The following is a 23,983-nucleotide window of genomic DNA, read 5'->3' as shown; positions in this document are numbered from 1 at the left end:
TGTTTTTTGTTGCTTTTCTTCTGCACACCACCACCATGAAATTGTCATTCCAACCTCGAGTAGGAAAAAAAAAAAAAGCAGAAGTTTTCTAACAGTACACTGAAGTAAAAAAATAGCATGCCAATAATGATGGCTTTTTTAAGCCAAAATGCAACATGAATGATGACTAATAAGAAGAAAAGTTTTATTGAAACACAACTTTAGCATGCAGGTAGACCAAGAATTCCAGAGGAAAAAACTTCTTATCAAAAGAAGAAATAATATTTACAGCTTGTAAATATTATTATTGTATATTATTGCAGACTGTAATAAGTCTGTATTAATTCACAGACTTAAAAACTCCTTAAAACCTCTCTCCATATTTCTGGAATGTCTGTTTCAAAGTTCTTCTGAAGAGTGACTTTTGTGCTACCTAAATTTAAACATAGAAACCAGCATAAGCGATTTTTGGTTTTATAGATATTGAGGAAGAGGTACGTGTCTCATCTCCAGCTGGGGCAAAGTTGTGACCACTTCCTCTTGTAATTCCTGTCAGGAGGCAGCATGGATGCGCACACAGAAGCACACACAGAGAAAGGGGAAAGTGACCATGGGTATTCCATGCTACACCCCTGCCAGTCAAATGAAAGCACCCACATTGCAGTTACTGCCTTTAAAGAGCAGGGTGGACAAAAAGTTAGAAGCTCTTCAGCTAATTGCAGCATTTCCCAAACCTGTATCACCAGGGAGAATTCATTCAGCCACGAAGATTGTGACATATCGGGAGAAAGCTCTATTTGCAATTGCTGGAACATCATTTGCTCTGACTGTACCTGCTTCAAACATCAGAAAACAAAAGCTTATTTCCTATGCTCTTGCTTCTCGCTATTATATGAAGGCACGAAAGTCCCAAATGCTGTAGAACTACTTTCAGTGTCAATTTCTTGTTTATTATGTTTTCCCTCCTATTTTTTAGTATCTGATAAGTCTCCCTGAATCTAGCTACATCTCTGATAAAGACCTGTTTGATGGCTGCATTCTTGACACCAGCTTTTTTACATACATCTTATCTATGTGTAAATACACAAACAGGGCATAAAACATATTTACAAGTATAGGTGTTCCTGATACTATACTCAAACACGTACACAAAGTAAATGCATGTATGCACTCATATACATATAGTAATACAATGGAATTTCCATGGGGAAATGTGAAAGTTATTGTTAAAATGTCTGTCATCCATGTAAGAGAAACAGAAACGAGATGCGCATTAAATCTGCATACAGCCCCAAGCACAGAGGTTCCTGCATGTGTAGTGTTCTCCTGTTCTTGATGATGGGCAAACTGGCAGGGAGAGTCTGTCAGGATTAGCTCAGGAAAACAACACCCCCAAGGAGATCATTTGAAGACATACTGAGAATTTGCCTCAGTAAATGAAAATAAACATGAAATCCACTGCAAACTATGCACACTAAAAGTTACCACAGACAATATGCCACACACCAGGGCATACTCTATTTCAGCCAATTAACACACAGCCACACACAACACTTTGAGAATTGGTTGCCACTTAGGATTGATTTAGGTCTTGGTCTTAAATAGACTTGGAAAGAAAAGGGGGTTTTAAGCATTCACAGAAGGGGAAAAAAGGTGAAATTAAAGTAGCTGTGAAATAAATAGGCTCCGATTCACTTGGCAGCTTAGCTTTCTATCAAATAACAAAATGCAAAGCCGTTACTACTTGTTTTATAATAAATATTCAAAAAGTACAGTCCTCTTCTTGATTTAATGCTGCGTTTGACAAAGTCAATATTAACACACTCTGCTCCAATTTACAATCAAGATTTTTTTTTTTTCACTTTAAAGGTAAACCTGTGTTAATACAGAGTGTGTATTTTACCAACATTGCCTGCTGAGGTAAAAAATATTGCTACTTAAAATTCAGGTAGAAAACAGATAGGTATTACACTGCAACTGATTTTATACTAAAAAAAAAAATTATATGATTTATAACACTAGATTTGTTCATTCAATCATTAAGAATTCACTCAGAAAAAAAAAAATCTTTAAGATTACTTTGGTGGGATTCCACCTTGGCACTCCTTGGTGCTACCATCTTGCTAGCTTCTGCACAAACACCATGGATCAAGGAGAAACTGGATAGAAATGTAAGAAAGGTCATTCAAGGATCAACTTGTAGTAACTTTTAAGAACTGTGAGTTTTCCAAACAACCCTGTTTGTTGTTTTTTAAATAGTTGAATATTTTGTAGTAGGGGCTTTTAGTTAACAGACTTCTCAATACAGGTGGGTGAAAAAACATCTGGTGACTTTACTTTCATGAAGGCATAAGTAACTTGAAAGGAATCAGCTATTTCAGAGTGCAGAAAACAAAAACCAGAGCAGCACTTACATCCCACTCTAAAATACTACCATGCTAAGATAAAAGATTTCAGATCACAAAGAACTGGCTGTAAGCCTCTTACATTCTCTTCTCTTGGACCTTTATTTTGCTACACTACAACTTCAGGCAATGGCATTTCAATGCTAGCAGAAGAAAACCCCTTTCCTGGCAAGGACAATACCATGAAAATGACAGAAATGGATGTGGTGATACAGACCCAGCCACAACCATTCTGGTGTCAGAAATCCAGAAAGCAGTGACCTCTGGCTCCTGTCTGTACTGACTTGGACTGAATGAAAGTGCCATTGCTAAAAAACCTCATCCTTCCTCTCCTGAGAGAATGATGTCACTGGCAGCCTACGCCAGGAAACTGGCCTCAGCAACAGAAACTTGATAAAAAAGGTGCAATCATGTGGAGAATCCAATACTGTTAAAAATCTTGATGTAAAAGTAGCCTAATGAGAACAGAATACGTCCATGGGTTTTTCCACATCTTACAACAAAGTAGTATCAGTAATTGCCTAACCCAGTACTTTGATAATGTTTATCTATATCAGATTTCAAAATGAAAAATACATTAAAAGTAAGACCACAATACTCCATGTCTGCTTTGTGAAAGGTTGTGATTGCACTCCAGTTTTTTCCTTTGAAAATTTGATCTTGTGTCTTGACAGTGACAAATTGCTGGTTCTTTGCTCAGTGGACCTGCCTTATAATAGATACTCTTCCCCAGGAGAGGAGTATTTCAGGTAAACACATTCACATGGACCGAATCTGCCCTTTACTAAAAAGAGTTTGATCTAATTGCTTGAATGTCATCACAGGACAGAATATCTTAAAATAGATTACCAGGTAAATTTTAAATTACTTCAAACATTAAAAATGCCTCTTTTTGTTACGACATTGTTCATGATTATCCCGGAAATGCAAGTTTCACATCACTGTAATACCCCATGCACAATGAGGTATATATAGTATTTATATGCTGAGTAATTAATGAAAAATAATCAGTTCACTCAAAAAAAAAAATAATCCAACAAAAAAAAAAAAAAACAAGGCAGAAGGAGAAAACAGGTCAGGTAGGAAAAAAACAAAAGTGCTCTATAGCAGCCTTAGGGTAAGTTTATCATGAGGTACTGTCTTATATCCTCACTTGAGACTCTTTTAAGTTTAGAGGAATCTACCATAGAACCATATAAGTGTATTTCTCTGTAATATTTCTGCCACAGACCCCAGAAGATTTCTACCTACTGCTACTTAACTATGAAAAATTAAAAAAGATAACTTACATCCCCCAGACAAGCAGCTAAATGGTTTCCTGTCATGTTTTGTGTAGCACTGTTTTTTCCACACACTAACAACAGAAATACAGAGAATACAATATAAAGAAGAAAACCCTACCAGCCATGCCTGTACATGGTTTCTTTTATCATGCTTCACAAATTGTATGTGTATCTACATAAACCTGTGTATGACCTGAATATAAAATACCTTGACATGAACATGTGCACTGCTGTGAAGATGTAACAGGAGATTTAAAAAATAAAATGTTATTAAAACAAGTTTTTTGTTTTTTTTTTTTCAAATGTATAGATAGAAAAGCCTCCTTCCCTTAAATTTCTTTTTCCCTTCTCCTTTCTCTAGACAAGTATGTTCTTTGGTTTGATGAAAGTTTGTCCTCCTGGGCAGTCTGTTTCCCTCAAGGACCCTTGTGTTGGAAAACGAATCCCTTGTCTACCAAATTACGACAGTGGCTATGAACAGCAGATGCCTTTCTAACTCGGCCACTGACACGACAAATTGAAGCAGGGCCTTCAAAAATAAGTCAGCTTTCCTCGTTAGCCATGTGGAAAAGTTGCCCAGGCAAAACAACCAGTAAAAAACACTCTTTTCTCAGTTGTTATTTAATGCTTGAGTTCCTGTAACAATTGCAAGGCTGAGGAGGTATACATTTAAAAAAAAAAAAAAAAGAAAGAAAAAAAAAACCAAAAGCCCCCAAAACCCCCCAAATAACCCAAGAGAAAAAAAAAAGAAAACACAAAAAACAGACAAAGAGTGTCTCAGTGTGTGGGGGAACTTAATCTGTGCCTCTCTGCTCCATGACAAAAATGCCTTCTATTCTAGCAAGAAAGGGAAAGGCTGGAAACTCCCATGCTGATAGCCCTGATCTTTTTCTGCTGCTACAGTGAGTCAAAGGTTAGTTCCCTCCCACCTGCATCATACTTTGCTGCTTCTAATACACAACCCAGTCTTCAGACAATACAATTAAAAACCAGTTTGTTCACGGGAGGCTCCCTCAGACGATCAGTGTTCCCTTCTCAAATATCCCAGTCCAGCACACAGACAAAATTAACTTGCCCAGTGACAATAGCTTTGTATGATTTTTGCTGTTATTGTGCCTCAGTAAGGTTAAATCCAATCTTAGTAAAATACAAAGTTTTATTCAGCATACTGAGATCATGGGTAAGGGTGATAACCAGACTTTTGTTACGACCTCTTAGGAAAAAAATAAACCTAGAGACATTCCGCATTTAAGTGACCAAAGAGCAACTCCAAAGGAAAATAAACTGTCATTTTAAGACTTGAAATGTTGATGGTTTCTGGAAATTTACCGGAGGTAGAGGGTGGAGGGGATAATTCTGCAAATTATCTTTGGAAGTTAAACTCTAAAGATTTGCAGAACAATTTTCTATCTGAACAGTACTGGATTTAAAAATAATGCCTATATTGCATTTTTTCCTGTTGCATATTTTACTAGTTGAAAAAGCAAGTAAATAGCAGCCCTGGCAATAGGTTACATCCCCAGTACCAACAGCAGGGTTGATGTTCTCTGGGTGACCTGATGCTGATCCAGTGGTTTTGGTGAAACTTGGTCACCACTAAGTCAGTAGCCAGCAACTCAAGAGACAGTTGCTGACCCAAATAAGTACAGATCAAACTCATGGAGAGGAGGATGAAAAGAGTTTGTTCACAACTGTACAATTTACCTTAACCAGCAGATAAAGAGACTGCAAGTGACATGTATTTTGCAGGACAGAGAAGAAAATGTGAGACAGAATTGTTTAACTCTGCTTATGTATTCATACCTGAACGACAGTATGTTAAAATGGTGTTACGGCATCCCTGCCCATGGCAGGGGGCTTGGAACTAGATGATCTTAAGGTCGTTTCCAACCCTAACTATTCTATGATTCTAAAACAAATAATTATGAGAGAACATTGTACCTCCACATTTCTTCATGAGAGTGATCTGTTGTGCCTTCCTCCACCCATCCCACAATAAAAAAAAAGGGTAAGTCTTAGGAGTGAGTCACAAGGCCAAACAACTTAATGCATAATCTTTAGGCTACTGTTTTAAGATCACAGATTGTCATCAAAGTCTGGAAATTATGCAAATAGTACTAGCTACATTTAGAGGTCTGTTCAAGTAAAAGCTTCCCGACCTACATAGTAATTGCGTCTCAGAAAACGCAGCGATTTTTTGTGCGATGCAAGGGTGCTACCTACAGGCCTTCGTGGACAATGACATCCAGGTAAAATAGGGAAGAAAAGACCCTATCTTTACGAGGAAATAGGACAGAACTAGCATTATCACTAAACTAAACCCTTCTTAATTTCAGGCTAAAGAATCTATGTTTTATCTATTTTTTTTGTTTGTTTTAAATTCATAATCACAAAGATCTTCAGTTAACCCAATTTAATCTTAAATCTTATGATGGTACTTCAATTTCTTTTTTATTTTCTTTCTCTCTACTTGAATAATTTCTGGTATCATTTAAAATAGACTAACTTTCTTTTTTAGTAACAATCATTAAACAACCTCTACACTCTTCTGACACACATATTTCAGGCATACTGTTATTGCCAAAAAATTTTGACCATAACTACTGAAAAATCACATTCAAAGATGACAAATACTGCTTGGTCTTGTAAGTATATTAAGTTACCAGACAGGAAGTATCTGTATCGTATTACATATAGTTCTTATTCTATCTGTCTTGTGTAATCAATGCTTCATTCAACACAGTTGCATCTGTATTGAGAATTACTTAATAATAGCTGAAATACAACAGCATGTCTGATATTGGATGCTTCGAAAGGTTCTCTAATCTGAGTGTATGCTTTTTCTTCCCTGTGCCTTTTCTACATTCATCTCTTCCTCGCACAGGTCAGATATAGCAAATACTTATGCATATGCGAAAATTTACTCCTGGGGACAACCCTACTGATTTAAATTGAATCATATGAATTTAACAGCACAGGCTCAGTTTGTTAACTTTTCAGACCAAGGGTGCCTTACATTGTGCCCGCTGCCCTGCAGACATCAATGCAGTATACAACCAGCAGATAATGATAACAGCAGCAGCAGCAGCGTCTTCTTTGCAATGATGTTCTGCTAACATTCAGGCAAGCCACACAATGCAAAAGCAGTGCATTTTGGCTTTCAAAAAAGATCTGACATCCTTTCTCTCTTAGTTTTTGCTTGTTTGTTTTGTGGGTTGTTTTGTTTTGTGGGTTGTTTTTTGTGGTTTGTTTTCGTCTGTTTGCTTGTTTGGTTGTTTTTTTGGTGGAGTTTTTTGTTTTTTTTTTTGGTTTTTGTTTTTGTTTTTTTGAGGGGGATCAGTTTCAAAGTAGTATAAACCCAGGAAAAAATAGTAATATTATTAAACATATTTATATCAGATAAACATATTTATATCAGAGTAATAACTTAAAAATATTTTTTCTTCCAGATACTGCACTCATCACTTCTGTATTTAAAGGACGTATTTTTATATCTGTATTGATGAAAGGACATCAGACTGTCACAACTACAATTAGATATATCTAAAATCACTGCAATGCTGTGAAAGGGGAATTTTAAAATGTTTGTTTTCTTTGTCTATTTGTCCAAATCCTAAATACTTCTTAGGGACAAAATTTCAAGATATACTTTTTACTTGTATCAAATAATTATGACATTAAAGATTAATAATCTGATGAGCTGAAAAAAAATGCGTCATTTTTACAGTCTCAGTTGAACAGACCAACTAGATTAAAGCACTTTTCTGAAATAGTTACAATACCTTACTAATTCCAGCTTGGCTAGAAACACAGAAAAAAAAAAAACCCACCTCAAACCCAACATAAACATTGATTAATCAAAAAAATCAAATCTCAGAGAAAAAACAACAGTATTGATGTATGCTATAAAGTCGTCAGCAATGATACATGACTTTTGCTTTAATCTTATGCAACTGAAATAGCTCTTAAGGACAAAAAGTATTGAACCTACTGACACTGATTTGAGATTAAAGTTATTTTTCAAAATATTCAATTATTGATGATTTTCAGATGAAATCTCAAGAACAGTTTTAGCAAGAACCAGCAGCTATTCTTTTTCTTATTTTTAGAAATTGGGGAAAATGTTTGCTTCATTTTAATGACATTCTACATATAATAATATAATTACATCACAATTAAATTAGTTCTATACTATTTTAATTAAAAGGATGATAATCCTGAATCATTTTTAATAGGAATGTCTCACTATAATTAAACTGTTCAGAAGCATTTAAATGAATGTTGAAGAGAACCATACAAGTAACAGCACAATCATAACAACTTTGCTCTGAAATTAATATTTAATTAATTTTAAAATACTTTATGCCTCCTATATAGTTGTCTGTAAATTATTTTTAGTTGCCTTTCCCTGCTTAAACTTATTAATAGTTCTCCCAATTTTTAATTGCATAAGAAAGCTCTGTGAGCAATGTTCATGGGTTGCTAGACAAACATTAGTAAAGGGAAAAGTTCCTACTAGCTTTTGCATTAGGCTAACTAAATTTTAAATCATATGCCCACGTCTTTTTATTAATTACCTTGACAAACAAATGCATCACATATAATCTCATTTTGGTGTCTTATGTTAGGTGCAAAAATCGTTTTCTTCCCCCATATTAGATTTTTTTAATCCATAACCAGTATTAAATTCTTCCAAAAAGTGGAGATGGCACATGTTTGCAACACCCACCTAGTTTTATGATAGAAGGAAAACCATGGCTGCCTGATTACTGCAAAAATATTTCTGGTAAGGAAAAAACATCAAAATAAATTAAGCACATTCAAATATTGGTTTTGATTTTGCTGCATGCATATGCAACACATGCATTTCCAGCTTTTAACTGCTGTAACAGTATGTTGCATGAAGTTCCTACCAGGAAAATTGCTATCACTTTTTTTCTTTTAAACTTTTCCTTGAAATGTTCTCAAAGTTGTTCAGAACACCGAACCAAACTTAAAAAACAAAATAAAAAACATTTCCTTTACGAAAGTTTGATGACCTTTGACATCATTCACTATTTAGAAAACCATAAAAGAATAGATAACAAATATATGACTCAGAAATTATCAATTATGAAAAATAATTTGGGGTAGAATGCTGCACTAATGCAAAAAGATGGATTACTTGTCACAAAACAATAAAGCTTTTGTTTGTGAATCCAATACCTCATTCCTTTCCTTTGTGTCACAAAACTTAAAATGATTTTTAAACTGCATTAACTTAAAAAAATACAACTATCATAAAGGTGAGCATTGAAAATGCCCCCAGAAATACTCTGTCATTTTTTAACCAATTTATACTTTACATTTGACTACCAGCTCTAAAAACCAAAAAGTCAGCAGAGACTAGATTCATCACAGAGCAAGTAGATGGTCCTGTACTTCAGAGATGCAAGGGCATGTTGGTTCTACCATGCAGACCTTGAAGCAGTCTCAAAGAAGTGCCATATTTGTCATTGCCTGGCAGACGATGGAATTTAATTAGTCTATAACCACATTTTAGAGCGCAGTCAGCCTGTTTTGAAGCAGTCCTCCTGCATTAGAATTCTTCCGGGGTTTTGGCTTACTTTGCTCTCTGTAAGCTGGAGTAGAATATTCGTGGTTTTAATATAAAAAGTGTGAGAAAGAGTGGATGCCTGCAGAAAACAGAATAAATACCAGCCCTGGAGTACCACAGTGCACTGTCATCAGCTGTCGAGAGGTTACCTATGAAAAACCCTGGCCAGTGATGCAGCAGAGGATTCATTACACTGACTGGCAAATGACAGGACTGTTCAAATCAGGAGATAAACTGAGATGAGTTTTATTTCCACCCAGAAATCACAAACTCTCTGATCAGCCTTTTGCCTTCCCTGCAAAGCACTTGTGGCATGACATTGAGAGAAACATAGCAGCAGGAATGCTACCCATGTTTATAAAAATAACTGCTACAACTCTCAGCTCTAGTTTTCACAGACACATTTTGCTCTGCCTGCATCAGAATCCACAGTCATCTTTGGTCCTACCAAGTGAAGGCACCTGATTTAAAACACCGCCAGCTATAGCTCTTAACTATCTCACACTGTGAGAAACAGTTGAATGATTTAATTAAAATAATTTAATTTAAATTAGGCGTATTAGACATTGTAAGTAAAGGAGCAGAGGGGTGAGTGCAGTGATCCAGAGGCAATGAAGCATACCAACCAGAGATTCCCAGGTTCAGATCCAGGGTCAGACACGCACTCCTGGCTCCCAGCTTTGGCTGGGAGTGTGCCTGGATGTGGCTGCCTCTGTTTTGGGGAGAATGTAGGGGCAGGGTTGTGTGTCAGGGGGGATTAAATACATTGTCACTCACTAATAACAGCTGCCAGATGATGAGAAACCACACCAAGTTCTTAACTTTAACTTTGCTAATCAGCAAGATCAGACTCCTACAAATGGATTGCAATTTCTTCTATTGAAAAAGAAAGGAAAAAAGAGAAAGTCTAAGGAGAAGTTTGCATTTTTACTACCTAATCAGGATGTAAGGCAGTGAACAAGCACACAGCTGTAAAAATAAACTTTGATGGAATAAAATACTTGACTTTTTTTTTTTTTGACTTGACTTCAATAGGACAATTTTCAAAGGCTGTTTTCCTATGCAAGCAGGACAAAGGCTTTAAACACTTAATATAATCTTATTATCAAATGCTGACCATAAAGAATGAATCAAGAAGATGGAAATTTTATTTAAGCATTTTGACATCATATTCCTCGAGGAAGTGGAACTTGAGAACAGCAAAGCTCTCCTACATTTACTGGGAGAAAGGGAAAAAAAAAATAACTTTGTAGAAAAAGATCTGAATAGCCTTTACCGTGACCTGCTTTACCAAGTGGGTCAGCTGTTGGCCAAGGCAAAATATCTACATTCACTTTCCAGATACTTTTTTCTTCCATATTCTCCACATAGACAGAAACCTTACTTCTTCAATACTACTTTTAAAGCAAATTCAAAGCAGTTGGTTAATGGCAAGGCCACAATGATTTATTTTTTTCTTTAACCTATGACTCTGATAAGGCTGCTTTCAAAAATGTAATGGTTACCCAAGCCGTTTATGGCTTTAACAAACCCTTACTTCTGCCCCCTCCTCCACACAATGCAGGCTCTATTTGCACCCATGTGATACTAAATTACAGATAAAGTTACAGCAAATTTGTTTTCTCAAAAAAGCAGTGAGGCCTAACATCTCTTGAGTAATAACAGCCCCGGCTTTCATTCAGAAGTAGAACTGGAGTAATTTTCCCCCAGAAACAAACGTTTCTCCCCTCCACAATGGAGCCGTTCTTGCTGGTTTGCAGGTGCTCAGGTGACAACCCGAGGATATCTGAGCCGGCAGGACCACCCTGCTGTGGTCGGTCATGCCAGCGGTCTACAGCACCCATAAGCTAGGCTAGCGGAGGCCACTGCGGCTGCTACGTCAGGATGCACGCTTGAATGCATCAAGTTACAGAGATGGGTCTTGGTCATACCAATTGAATCGAGGTAGCTAATGAAAAAATTGAAGCAGCCTTGAAACAATTGAAGCAGCCTTGGAACAAAGCAAAAATACCTTTAGAGCTTAAAAAACCCACACAACCCACACACAAAGTGATTCTTGTCTGTAAAATGAATACTGAAACAATAATCATCTACCAGCACTCTGAAGTCACTTTCCAAATGCTTTAGCTAACAGACTGTGATGAAGAAATAACTTCTTAGTGATAAATGAATAAATAACTTTTTTATGAGTTTCACCAGAGTTGCACCAGGGAAGCTTAATATCCAGCATTAAAAAAACTATTTAGATCGATTTGAATCTGTAATGCTACAAAGATAGCAACATAATATAGAAAAAAGCTCAAACAGGAGATTTCATCAGTTACTTCTTCTTTGAAACAAATCACTCAAAAATGTCTCTGTGTTTACTTGTGGTACCATTCCTAAGAGATAAAAATCAAGCACATTTAGGGAATAAGCACTAAGTGCCTTATGCTGTTAATCATTATCTTGGGAAAATTATATTTGTTTTATATACTAATACAATGACATTTTTATTAACTCATAATCTCTCTGCTAACAGTGGTGCTTTAAACCACTAATAATTAAGATGGCAGTAAATATTGAAAATACCTACTTTCAAATTTTTCAGTCACATTAAAGAGATACAGTATCTGCTGGTAATGTAGGTTCTTTAAGGGAAAATGGGATATTTTATACTGAGAAAAAAAAAATAACTTCTTTCTTTATTAAGGAAAAAAGGCTTAAATAATCATTAACACTATGCCTTAAAATATCAACCACTCATCTTCAAAGGAATTAGATGATTTTAGTTACTATTAATACACTTTTCCTGGAAATTGAAGAATTTGCCATTGGAAAATAGAGTTTTGAATATGTGTACCTGAGAGATTTTTTCTCTCCCATATAGATTGAGAACAGACATATCATACAGGCTGACTTTATTAAGATAAGAGTAGTCCAGAAAGGAGCATCTGAAGCTAAACAGACAGTACGTACTAATATACTTAAAAATTGCAGAGCAATACAAGGAAATAGCAAAACCTCATGCATTAGTCCTACCAGAGCTAATACTAAAATAGAGATTTACCTTCAGTTTAACATGTTTACCCCTCAAGTTATGATTTACAGGGGACATACTGAGTGCAGAGATATACATTAATACTGGCTTGATTTTTTTTTTAAGTTTACCCAAATATACAGTAACACTTCCTGTAGCAAAAATTCAAAATATGTACTCAGTATATCAAAACAGAATTCATTTTATCCATTTGTAAGCATTTCTTTGCTACCTTTTTATTTTTTTAATCAGGTTAGGATGCGTCTGTCTCTTGTTCATTAATGAGCAGTGTCTGCTTGCAGAGACCAGTCAAATTAGAACTGGAATATGTCTAATCACAGCTACTACATGACTGCGGAGAGAAAATCATGTCTCCTATTCAGCCGGTGCTGCACGCTAATTGCCCAAGGAGTTCCAATTGCATAGCACCAGTTTTAACAGAGAATGTTGCAGAGCTAACAAATAGCTGCGAGAGCAGCGGTCAATCTCAAATAAACAAGACTAAATTATGTCAATTTTTTGCTTTTGCAAATCAGTGGGGTCTTCTTAGGGTACTTGTATCTCTGGAAAGCAGTTGGTATCTTGTCACTTCAGAGCTACAGTAATTGTGTGGATGTTATTCATGGAAATGTACAAATTCCAAAGATCTGCCATGCAACTCTAAGTCCATCCAGTAACAGCTACAGCCATTTAGCTTATAGTTACTGATTTATACTGATACATTTTTCCTCTTCAGTAACAATTCTGGTCATAACATTAATAATCTCTCCTGAATAATTGTTAATACTTTTTCTGGAATAAATAAAATCTACCAGTGAAGCTAAAATAAATTATGCTTTTTAAATTAAGTCTCCCTGTTTACTGAAAGTAATAAACAGATTCTGTGATATAAACAACTATTATTTTTCTTTTGAAAATTAAATGATTAAAGTAAATAATATAAAAATAAAAACGTTGGTTTTAGCAAACAAATGGCTATGAGGTTCACAGGATTTTTATTTCAAGGTCAACAGAAATTCTCCTCTCCTGCAGAAGCTGAATTAATAAAGAGTGACACTTGGTAAAAATTTAACATTCCATCCACACTCTGAGTGTTTCATGTATTAGAAGACTACCCAAACAACGTTGTTTCCTGCATTAATACTTAACAAAAAGGATCTTCAAGGCAGTTTTTGTTCCTCTTTGTATTGCTATCACCTGTATAAAAAGTTAGTGTGCAAGACAGGCCATTGGAAACACCCAACTTTTACATGGCTAAGGCTCTGTGAGGGTTTTCTTCACAACTTTTAAGCCATTATGTTGGCCTTTAAGAAATTTAAGCAAGCATTCTCCCATGACAGTGATCTGCTCAATGTGAATTTTTCACATCCTGCCACAAGCAAGTTTCCCCAACTGCGTCAATAAGCAGTTTTCCTAGTTTAGCTGTAAATGCCCAGTTCCTTCCTAGGACTTTCCTACATGAATTTGAGTGGAGCTCAGGAGAAAACAAAGCTTCTTGCACTGGAAGTCCACCTCAAGCTGAGGAGGAAAGCAGAGGGGCCACAAGAAAGAGGCAGAAGAATGACACAGTCAATTTCCACTTCAATTTCCTTCTGTCCTGATGGGGAACAGACTGATCATTCATTCTCCCTGCCAGTTCTGCTGGTTCTGGACACCATCATAAGCAGCATTCCTACCTGCCAGTGATTCCCAAGCAGTAAGCAAGCTTTCAAACATTCTCTGGTCCAAGCCAGACAATTTTGGAATGGGAAGCATGATACATCTTTCTTTGGCTAAAAATGCAGGATAAAACTGTACGTGGCAGACAGTCCTTTTTACAGAAAAGGGACAAAATTTTCCATGTCACTTTAGAAACAGCTTCTTAAGGGTGTTTTTCTTTACTTAGAAGGCTTTACTTATAACACCTATGAAATCAGTTGCTGTCAGTCACATAGCATGTGCGGCACCAGTGGAAACTAAGTATGCTTTAAGCCTTTTTTTTATATCAATGCTCTGGATTTCAGATTCTGCAATCAAAACTGAAATTATAAAATTGCATGTCAAACAATATCAGCAGGACAAATATTTTTAGGACAAATATTTGAAATATTACAAAATTACTGTGTTTTCATGCCAGTAAAATTCAGCTATTGAAAATTACTTCTTCCAAACAGGCACAGATGATTATAGTATCACATACCATCTACACACCTATTAAAGACGTGACTACTCTATAGGGATGAGTACACTGAAGATTTCTTAAGAACATTAGAAAGAAACCATTATCTTCATTTCTGAACAGGCTGTCCTTTCTGCTTCTTTGCTTGATTTTCCTTACTTGGGCTTTTCCTCACTAGTATGCAACATAGCTTATTGCTTCTTTCTTTACTAGACACCCTTTTTGCAAAACACTGCATTACCTATTGAATGGCCCAGTAAAATCTGTGTGTCCCATATTTCTTTCACTTCGAAGGAAACCATTATAATACCTACCACTGCAGAAATAAAAAGGAAGTAAAACACTCCTTGTGACATGATTTTATAATGTGTCCATTTTTGTGTCACTCACAACTAAAAGATGAAATTGTAAGGTACTTTATAATCCACCTATGTGTATTAAAGTAATTAAAGTCTAAAAGGCCAAAATTTCCTACAACAACTGTTAAAGAGCAACTCAGGGAACACAAGGATGAAGGGATACACAACTACTTCCTTCTTAGAACAGCGTTACTAAATAATTATCCAAATTTAATATCAGTGCTATCTTGAATGTTTTATATCCTGAAGAGTTTTGTGCACTCAAGAGGAAAGTCAAGTAAGTATACTTCACACAGTATCACAGTATGTTAGAGATTGGAAGGGACCTCGAAAGATCATCTAGTCCAATCCCCCTGCTGGAGCAGGAACACCTAGATAATGTTACACAGGAATGTGTCCAGGCGAGTTTTGAATGTCTCCAGGGAAGGAGACTCCACAACCTCCCTGGGCAGCCTGTTCCAGTGCTCCATCACCCTCACTGAGAAGAAGTTTCTTCTCAAGTTTAAGTGGAACCTCTTGTGTTCCAGTTTGTACCCATTACCCCTTGCCCTATCATTGTTTGCCACTGAGTAGAGCCTGGCTCCATCCTCGTGCCACTCCCCCTTTATATATTTATAGACACTAATAAGGTCACCCCTCAGTCTCCTCTCCTCCAAACTATAGAGACCCAGCTCCCTCAGTCTTTCCTCATAAGGGAGATGCTCCACTCCCTTAATCATCTTTGTTGCCCTGCGCTGGACTCTCTCCAGCAGCTCCCTGTCCTTCCTGAACTGAGGGGCCCAGAACTGGACACAATATTCCAGATGGGGTCTCACCAGGGCAGAGTAGAGGGGAAGGAGGACCTCTCTCGACCTACTAACCACCCCCCTTCTAATACACCCCAGGATGCCATTGGCCTTCTTGGCCACAAGGGCACAGTGTTGGCTCATGGTCATCCTGTCGTCCACTAGGACCCCCAGGTCCCTCTCCCCTACACTGCTCTCTAACAGGTCGTTTCCCAACCTATACTGGAACCTGGGGTTGTTCCTGCCCAGATGCAGGACTCTACACTTCCCCTTGTTATATTTCATCAAGTTATTCCCTGCCCAACTCTCCAGTCTGTCCAGGTCTCGCTGGATGGCAGCACAGCCTTCTGGCGTGTCAGCCACTCCTCCCAGCTTAGTGTCATCAGCAAACTTGCTGACAGTACACTCAATTCCCTCATCTAAATCATTGATGAATATATTAAATAATACCGGTCCCAGTACTGACCCTTGAGGCACTCCACTAGTTACAGGCCTCCAACTAGACTCAGCCCCATAGACTACAAATACTTGATGCAGTGCAATCCCTTTCTGGATATGTAACCATGCTGGGTTCAATGCAACCATCCTGCAACATTTCCAGTGACACCAGGCAGCTGGGAATTGCCTTGCACAATTTGCATTATGGGAAACGTACTTCAGAGCAAGACTGCAACTCACGTGAATTGGCTGCCTGGAGTTCAAGTCACTTCACTGCCATAAAAGGAAATCTAAGCTCTGATAATCAAAAACTTTCAGTGCAAAGTTTCAGTTTTCTAAGAAGGGAGAAGAGGAAAACAGATGGGAAGAATGGCCTAGTAGTGAAGGGAAAAGTCCAAGACTTGGGACACTGATGCTGTAGTCTGCTGTGTATTTCCTGTTTGAGAAATCATAAAACAAGGAAGGTATTTCCCCACACTGCACAGCTAGTTTTGAGATGGAACACTTTAAGATCATGAAGAATTTAGAATGGAATACAGGTAAGTACCTAAAAATAGATATAAAGGTAAAATAAACACCCAAGGGAGCAATTAAGGTGCCTGAAGGTAGAGCTGGTGTTGCTTTAGACACCACAGGGTGGGTACCCCAGTTACCTGGATGATGATGGTTGAAGTGACACAGAACCTAAGACAGACACATACCTCCCTGGAACAGCAGCTGGTAGCGCACAGGATGCTCGAGGTTACTGAAAAAAGCACCAAGCCTGTACTTAGGCAATGAATCACATCATTAAACTGGTTTAGCAAGTATTGCATTCACTCCATGAAGGAAGAGAAATGGAAGTGATTTAAAAAAAAAAAAAAAAAAAAAAAAAAGAGAAAATTTACATATAAAAATATTACCCAGTCTTTCTGTGTGCCACATTTACAAACACACAATGTTTCAAACACAAGACATAGACTGATGACACCAAGCATCATTCTACACTGGCATCATTCCTCAGTTTTAAAGATAAGTACAGAAGGCTTTTTTAATCACTGCTGCTGCTGGTATGTTCTTTAGTTATGACTGGTTAATGGCTTTCAGGATTTCAATGGTCAGATATACCAGGATCCGCTCTTTTTTTTTCTTCCCTATACCACTTTCTAAAACCTGGCCCACAGTATAGCTAAGTGCTTCAGAGAGCTCAAATCCCACTGTATTTCTGCAGTAGTCTCACATTAGTTCTTCTGATCTATAGAAAATCAGGAAAGAGGAAACAGGATTTAGATTACTTTTTGTCTGCTTTACTTCTGCGGAAAAAAACCCCAACAAAAACGAGAAAAAGCACAGCAGTCTGGTCTACTTCATTCTCTATCTTGCTGGTGAAGATACATGACAAAAGCTCAAAGACTCTTGCACATGTGTGCGACCTGCATCAGAAATGAATCTTGTATCTGGCCTTGCCACTGCCATGTCACTTTACCTCTGAAAATCTCCCCTTCAAGAACAGGCAGTTTTGACAGCAACAGGAATTTCTGGAAAGGTTTTTTTCAGAATGCAATACATTTTTTACAACTACCTCACCAGCATTTCTTCCAATTTCAAATTCCAGACAACAGGTGGCAAAGACAACATGATGGTCCACTGAACAGCAGGTTCAGTAAAAAGCAATTTGAAGGTGTTTACTTTATGCCCTCAATAATGCTATCAACAGTGGCAAAATACATGCACTCTCAAATATATCTGCAAAATTCTGATTCTCCTACAGTGTGGAAAAAAAAAGGTAAATATCTAGTAGCTAACACAAGCACATTCCCACTCCTGATGGCACCCACACTCCCAAAACACAATCTGCCCTTCAGCCTTGAGTGAACGTTACTTCTAAAATACATAGTAGTGATCACCTTCCTTCTTACTACGGAAAAGCTAAGTAAATTGATCAAATTACTTTACTGTCTTATTTCCTGCTAGGGGCCAGCCCTGTTTTTCTCCTGTTTCCTTCTTAGTTTGAATTAATTATCATGATACCACCACAACTAAATGGTGTATGTGCAAGAGAACCAACTCTTGCTAGATATGCTATTATGTCATTTTCACACACAATTCTGTAACATTAGAAGACAAAGTGAAGGTAAGTTAGACCTGACAAATGACCTGGATGCAGGGCAGGTAATTTTAGCAATATTTCAGTCTGAGAAAGGAGAGTATTTTCTGTGTGCATACACACATATAAAAAGATTCTGAGGAATATGAAGAGGAACAGGAGAATATGTTCACAGGAAGATCTAATTTGAGGATGTATTGAAAAGCATGCATGTGATCAGGCCAGGGTACTCTGCTTCTAAATGAGAAACGAAACAAGTTTATTTTATAAGTAACAGTTAAATGTTCAAGCAGGTAATTAAAGTGCTTTAGTGAGACCATTTTGGGATACCAAATACTTTGAAGATTATATATTCCCTCATATTTCATGTTCAATGTTCCTCTAAGTAAAATATGTTGTTCCCTTTAGTTAATCAGTTATGAATTGTACTTTAAAGGTAAGGGGACATTTTTGATAATGCACATATTAAACTTTTCATTAAACTACCAAATTTAAATTCTACCTTTTTGTGCACTCTGACATTTTTGTCTGGCATTTTCATTAATTTTGCGACATACATAAATGTAGCTGAAATGTTAACTGATCAATACTTTTTCTCTCTCATGTAGCACTACAGCAAAGCTCCCTAAGGACCATGCAGCAGTACAGAAATTAAATGTGTAAAATATCAAATGTTAATGTTAAACACAGCGGCACTTACTGTATAACGACTGAAAAGGCTAAAAGAATTCCAAATGGACAGATGGTAGCACAAATTATCTACAATCACATTTAAAGATTAAAGTTTGTCCCGTAAAATAATTCATTGACTCAAGTTGAAGTGTGTCCTTTTACTGATAGCTCAGTTGTCCAATTATTTTTGTGCTCATTACAGTGAGAAATGACAGTATTGGAAAAAAAGTGTGCACACTTTTTTCCCCCTACATTGCACCCACTGACATCTGCAAGAACACAAATGTCTGGTCAAGAAGCTGATGGAAAATAGGCCCAATTTAGGAGACACTTGAGAGCCCACAGTAGTTTAATCTAAAGAAAAAACATCCCTTTTTCCATACTGTAATAAAGTTCTTCAGCCTGACACATACCATATTAATTACTGATTTAAAAATATATAAAAATTAACTGCTAAATTATCCAAAGGTCTGTTTAAATACAGAAAATCAATCATACAAATTTACAGTGAAGGCTCTCTCTACTTATACCATTATTTTCCACTGCATTTACTTTCTTAAGAAGCATTAACACAGGCACATAAAATATTCTTATCAGCCACTAGACATAACAGGGCTATATGTAATATAATAAAACTGTTCTGGAACTCAAACACTATTTTAACATTGTTGCTATAGACATATTTAAGAGGAAATATATATGAATAAACTGTGGAGAATATAAAACCTTCTGATGGTTCAAATCCAAAGACATATTCTAGCCAGAGCAATCTATGTTTCATGAGCTATTTACAAATATATTTGAATATCAGAAAAATAACAAATAATATGTCACAGTTAGATTGGCATAAGAATACAAAAAGTATTTCTGGGTAGGAATTATTGTTTTGCTCTGAATTACTGAGGCACAAAAAAAAAAGTGGAGTGAAAACCCTAAGTCATTCAGACAAAATCCCCAGTGGAGCTCAACAGAAACAGGTAAAACATTCTTTAGTTGAGGAAGTGCATCATTTGGAACACTAAAAATGTAACTTCTAGGTTTCTGTACTTCTAGGTACATCAGGTGCAAAACTAGTCATTGAGCCAGTTCATTTGAAGAGATTTGAGAAAGAACCATTGTCCCAAATAACATAATGGTTTGAGACAGCTGAGCTCTGGAGTATAAACAATCAGCAAGCCCCTTCAATAAACACATATAGTCTTGATGACCAACACTGTGACTCTCCAAGGAGAATGACATTAAAAAGAGCTGCAGTGAACACCTCAGCGTGCAAAGAGCATAAAGCAGGTAACTGCAGCATGTTATAGAGTCACCATATTAATGGAGGCTTTATGTGGGTTTCGAAGATGAGTCCGCCATTCCAGATCTTTCTTATTATTAACAACTATATTTCTAGTCTGCCAGAATTTCCACCCCTGTGGCCTACTGTATCAGTAGCCCCATCAGAAAGTAAAGACCTGAGGAGAGATACAAGACAAGGGTACCTGTAATTGTAATGGCAGGAACTTGGGACAATGGGAGATCTGAAAAATCAACCCTCACACATGTAATTTATGTGATATGGCTGTAAATCTGTATCGGAATGTTATCCATCAAGGTATGTCTCCAAATCCAATAGGAAAGAAAAAATGGTTAGTTTAAAAGTTTACTTCTTGTACATTATTTATTCATCTGAATGCAGAGTTGGAATGCTCCAAAACAGCCTATTTCTCATCTGCTTTCTGGCACTGTTATTTCACTGTGATATTTTCTAACCTCTGGGAAATGACTTTAAGAGGAGATACAATCGGTATAGTAGTGAAGAGATGAAAATGATACATACAGGTAGAGGTTTTTTAACAGACTCTATTAAATTGAAGTGTAACCTTAATGTAAGCATAATTCAGCATCACACATGCAAGTGGACCACTCTCAAGATTTTTTAAGGGCCTACGGTAGTTTTGAAACTTCAGAAACCATCTAAATTCCAAAGCTTGGAATTCCATGATCATGATAGAAGTTCACACAGATTTGACTTGCCTGGAAATATCTTATCCATTTTTTGCCCCACAGAGGGATGTTTTGATCTTTGGGGAGAATAACACAAGGTTGAAAAGCACAGGATGCACTTTGGATGCAGAGCAGGAACACATCTGTCAAGTCTCAGCACTGATGTAGATATAATATATCTGTAACTGCCACAATCACCACATAGCAAAACAAATCCTAAAAGGAAACTAAGAAGAGCAGGCTTTTAATATGTATATATATTTTTAAATTGTAAATATGTATATAAAAATAAAACCAGGAACTAGTTTCTACCGCAATACGCTAACTACAGCTCTCCCTGCTCAAATTCTGTGTTTTACATATTTCCAACTACTTATTATGACACTGAATTTCTGTTATGGTTGGAAACAATTACAGCTTGACAGCAACACAACTTTTTCTATGGCCACAGGACTGCACCATGAGAAAGAAATAATTTCACTAGCCTCATAGAATAAGATGTCTTTCTATTTCCCTTTCTTCTACAAGGAAGAAGTGGGTTTTCCATACCCATATTAAAATCAGACTTAGCCAGATTCATACTCACTAACAGGAGCAGTAATAGCAACATGAACATTTAAATTTTAAGTAGACACCTGCATTTTCCTATGAAATTTTGATCACTTTAAACTGAAATTATCATTTTTCTAAAGTAAACAGTAGCAAGTTCTTTAGATTTTGCACATATTGTAGTTACTACAGACATTAGTAAAAGTATAAAATCCCTGAGTGCTTCAACAGCAGACTTATCTCCTCTACTCCTGATGAACATTGCAACCAAGGACTGTGAGTGTGCTGCCATCCTTTCACAGGTTGGATGGTGCTTTGAGCAATCTGGTCTAGTGGAAGGTGTCCCTGCCCATGGCAGGGGGCTTGAACTAGAAGATCTTTATAGTTCCTTCCAGCCCAAACCATTCTATGGTGATGATGACAGGCTACAGCAGATTTTAACAAGTCCTGCAGTATAAATGGAGTCCTGCTAAAAGAAACTTCCTGCAAACCAGCTAAATTTAGTGACACACCAAAGTATGCCATTTTACTGTCCATCACAGCCAGTTCCACTGCCTGGATTGCTTTCTCCAGAATTGATGTATCTGAGCTTCAGGCACCCAACCTAGGAGCACTGTCACCAGATTCCCTTTATATTCTTCAAAGCAACACCAAACCCATGTTCATATTCATGGTGAAGAGGCTCATAATGTTAGCATTAAGTCAACTTAATAAATTTAGATATTCCAGAAACTGTGCCCAAGCATACATGTTTACTGTTGGCAAAAACAAAGAGAAAAACAAACAAACAAACAACCACAAAACCAAATAAAGAAACAGAGACTTCGGTCTTGTTTGTAGCTCATACAATTTTGAAAGTTAAAATATATTCATTTAGGAAACAGGCGTTAACCTAAAAGGATGCTTGGAATTTTCTAAATTTAACAGAAAAATAAAGGTTAATATTAGTGAAGCTAATGATTATGGAGAAATAATTTCATTTAAATCACTAGAAATGAATTCACTGGAAACAACTATGATCAGAGCTTGATGACTACAAGATACTAATTTCTTTGCATTAATGATTTTAAAGTTGGTTTTGTTTTATTTTGGGGTGGTATTTTTGTTTTGTTTTGCTGTTTGGTTTTTGTTTGCTGTTGTTTTTTAACCAAGAACACTAAATCTTAGACAGGAAGTGACTGTTTGGGTCCAGAGTTTTGCACTTCTAAAAAAGTTACACGCGTAACATATATTGATATGTGGAGGGTAAAATAACACTAAGTTTACATTCCTGATATGTAAAAGAATCCATGAAATACACAAAACAAATCTTAAGAGTAAATACATGACATACAATGGGGCCACACAAAATTTAATGGAGGTAATGTGTGAGAAGCTCAAGAATGTCATCCATAGTTCATGGACTGTATTCTGAATTCTATCACTCTTATTAGTACAATTATAGATCTTTAAAAAATCCAACTTTCTATCTTGTTTGTGTGACATTTTAAACTTAAAAATTGAAAAAAAAAAGTGAATAAACATGACTTAAAGTATCTTCATAATGCAAAGTTTAAAACAAATAAATAACACCCCATCATGTCAACACTGTATTATTTCTCAGTCTATAACACAAATACACCAGGGTCATTAACAATAATGTAAAGAAGATCATACCAAAAAAGCAGCGAGACTTCTTGAGGGAGAATCCCAGTCAAAGCAGCTGCTAATGTAGTAGGCGGCATTTATGAGCACAATGATGCAACGCTTCATCCGGATAAAGTTTCTTAACAGCAGCTATTGAAAAGATGAAGTAACAAAAATGTTTCAAAACCCAAAAGCTTCAAAAGAGGCTGACACTTATAATATTGTCATCCCTAGTTTGGGTGAAGAATGAGAAAAAACACTAAACTCTCAAGCTCACAAACTGAGAAGGATAGTTTAAAATCTGAGAGTCTTTTAAAAGACAGAATTTGTTAGTTGTGTCAATTTATATTTGTTGAATTAAATTCTGACAAGTTGCTGTTTAGTTTTAAAAAGCCACATAAAAAACTTCATGAATTATTTTGATATTAAGATTTTACTGTGCAGACAAGACTTTCCCATTCTCAGGTATTCTAGCAAATGTTAGCCTTTTTGAATAAAAAGATGCTGCAGAACACTAAGTTGAAACCAAATATAATTACTGCTCTAATCTAATTAAGATCACATGCACCTTTTACATTCATTTTTCCTTCATTTTTATCAAATTTGTCTGCTGTGATGAAAATTTTGGCCACATGGTTGTAAGTATCTATCAAAGTAACTTTACTCACATTCAATCTATACAGATGAGACAACAGTGGCAGGTTTTAAATCAGGAAGATACCCTTAAATCCTCTAAAGCTGCATTACACTTGACCACAAAGAAAAGTGGACAAACCAGGGAATGATTTGTGTAATGGATATCACAGAAAATGCTAGTTAAGCAAGACATGCTCACCCTTGGAAAATGTGGATACTTTAAAATACAACCACATCAGTTATACATAAAGTTTCCTTTTTTTTTTCAGCCTCACCCAAAGTGGTATTGTAGTGGGGTATCCCATTCAAGTTAATCAAAAAATCCCAATCAAATGGAAGTAGGTATTTAAAGCTTATTCTTCCTGCCATCCACAAAAATCACAATGCCATTTTCTGTTATGAA

At 36.5% G+C, this 23,983-nt stretch overlaps 1 protein-coding gene across 2 annotated transcripts in view; it reads right to left on the bottom strand.

Annotated features, from left to right (window-relative positions):
• Positions 1-23,983, bottom strand: part of MCTP1 (multiple C2 and transmembrane domain containing 1) — a 260,031-nt gene that overhangs the window by 73,447 nt on the left and 162,601 nt on the right. For both annotated transcript variants that reach the window (XM_062617486.1, XM_062617487.1), the window contains one exon: positions 22,975-23,094. In XM_062617486.1, coding sequence (XP_062473470.1) covers positions 22,975-23,094 — 120 coding nt within the window. The remainder of the gene's footprint in view (positions 1-22,974; positions 23,095-23,983) is intronic.

Source organism: Pezoporus occidentalis, unplaced genomic scaffold, assembly GCF_034315485.1.
Source record: "Pezoporus occidentalis ecotype Australia unplaced genomic scaffold, CSIRO_AGI_Poc_V1 ctg197, whole genome shotgun sequence".
Lineage (NCBI taxonomy): Eukaryota > Metazoa > Chordata > Aves > Psittaciformes > Psittacidae > Pezoporus > Pezoporus occidentalis.
This window is presented reverse-complemented; position numbering and strand designations above follow the sequence as displayed.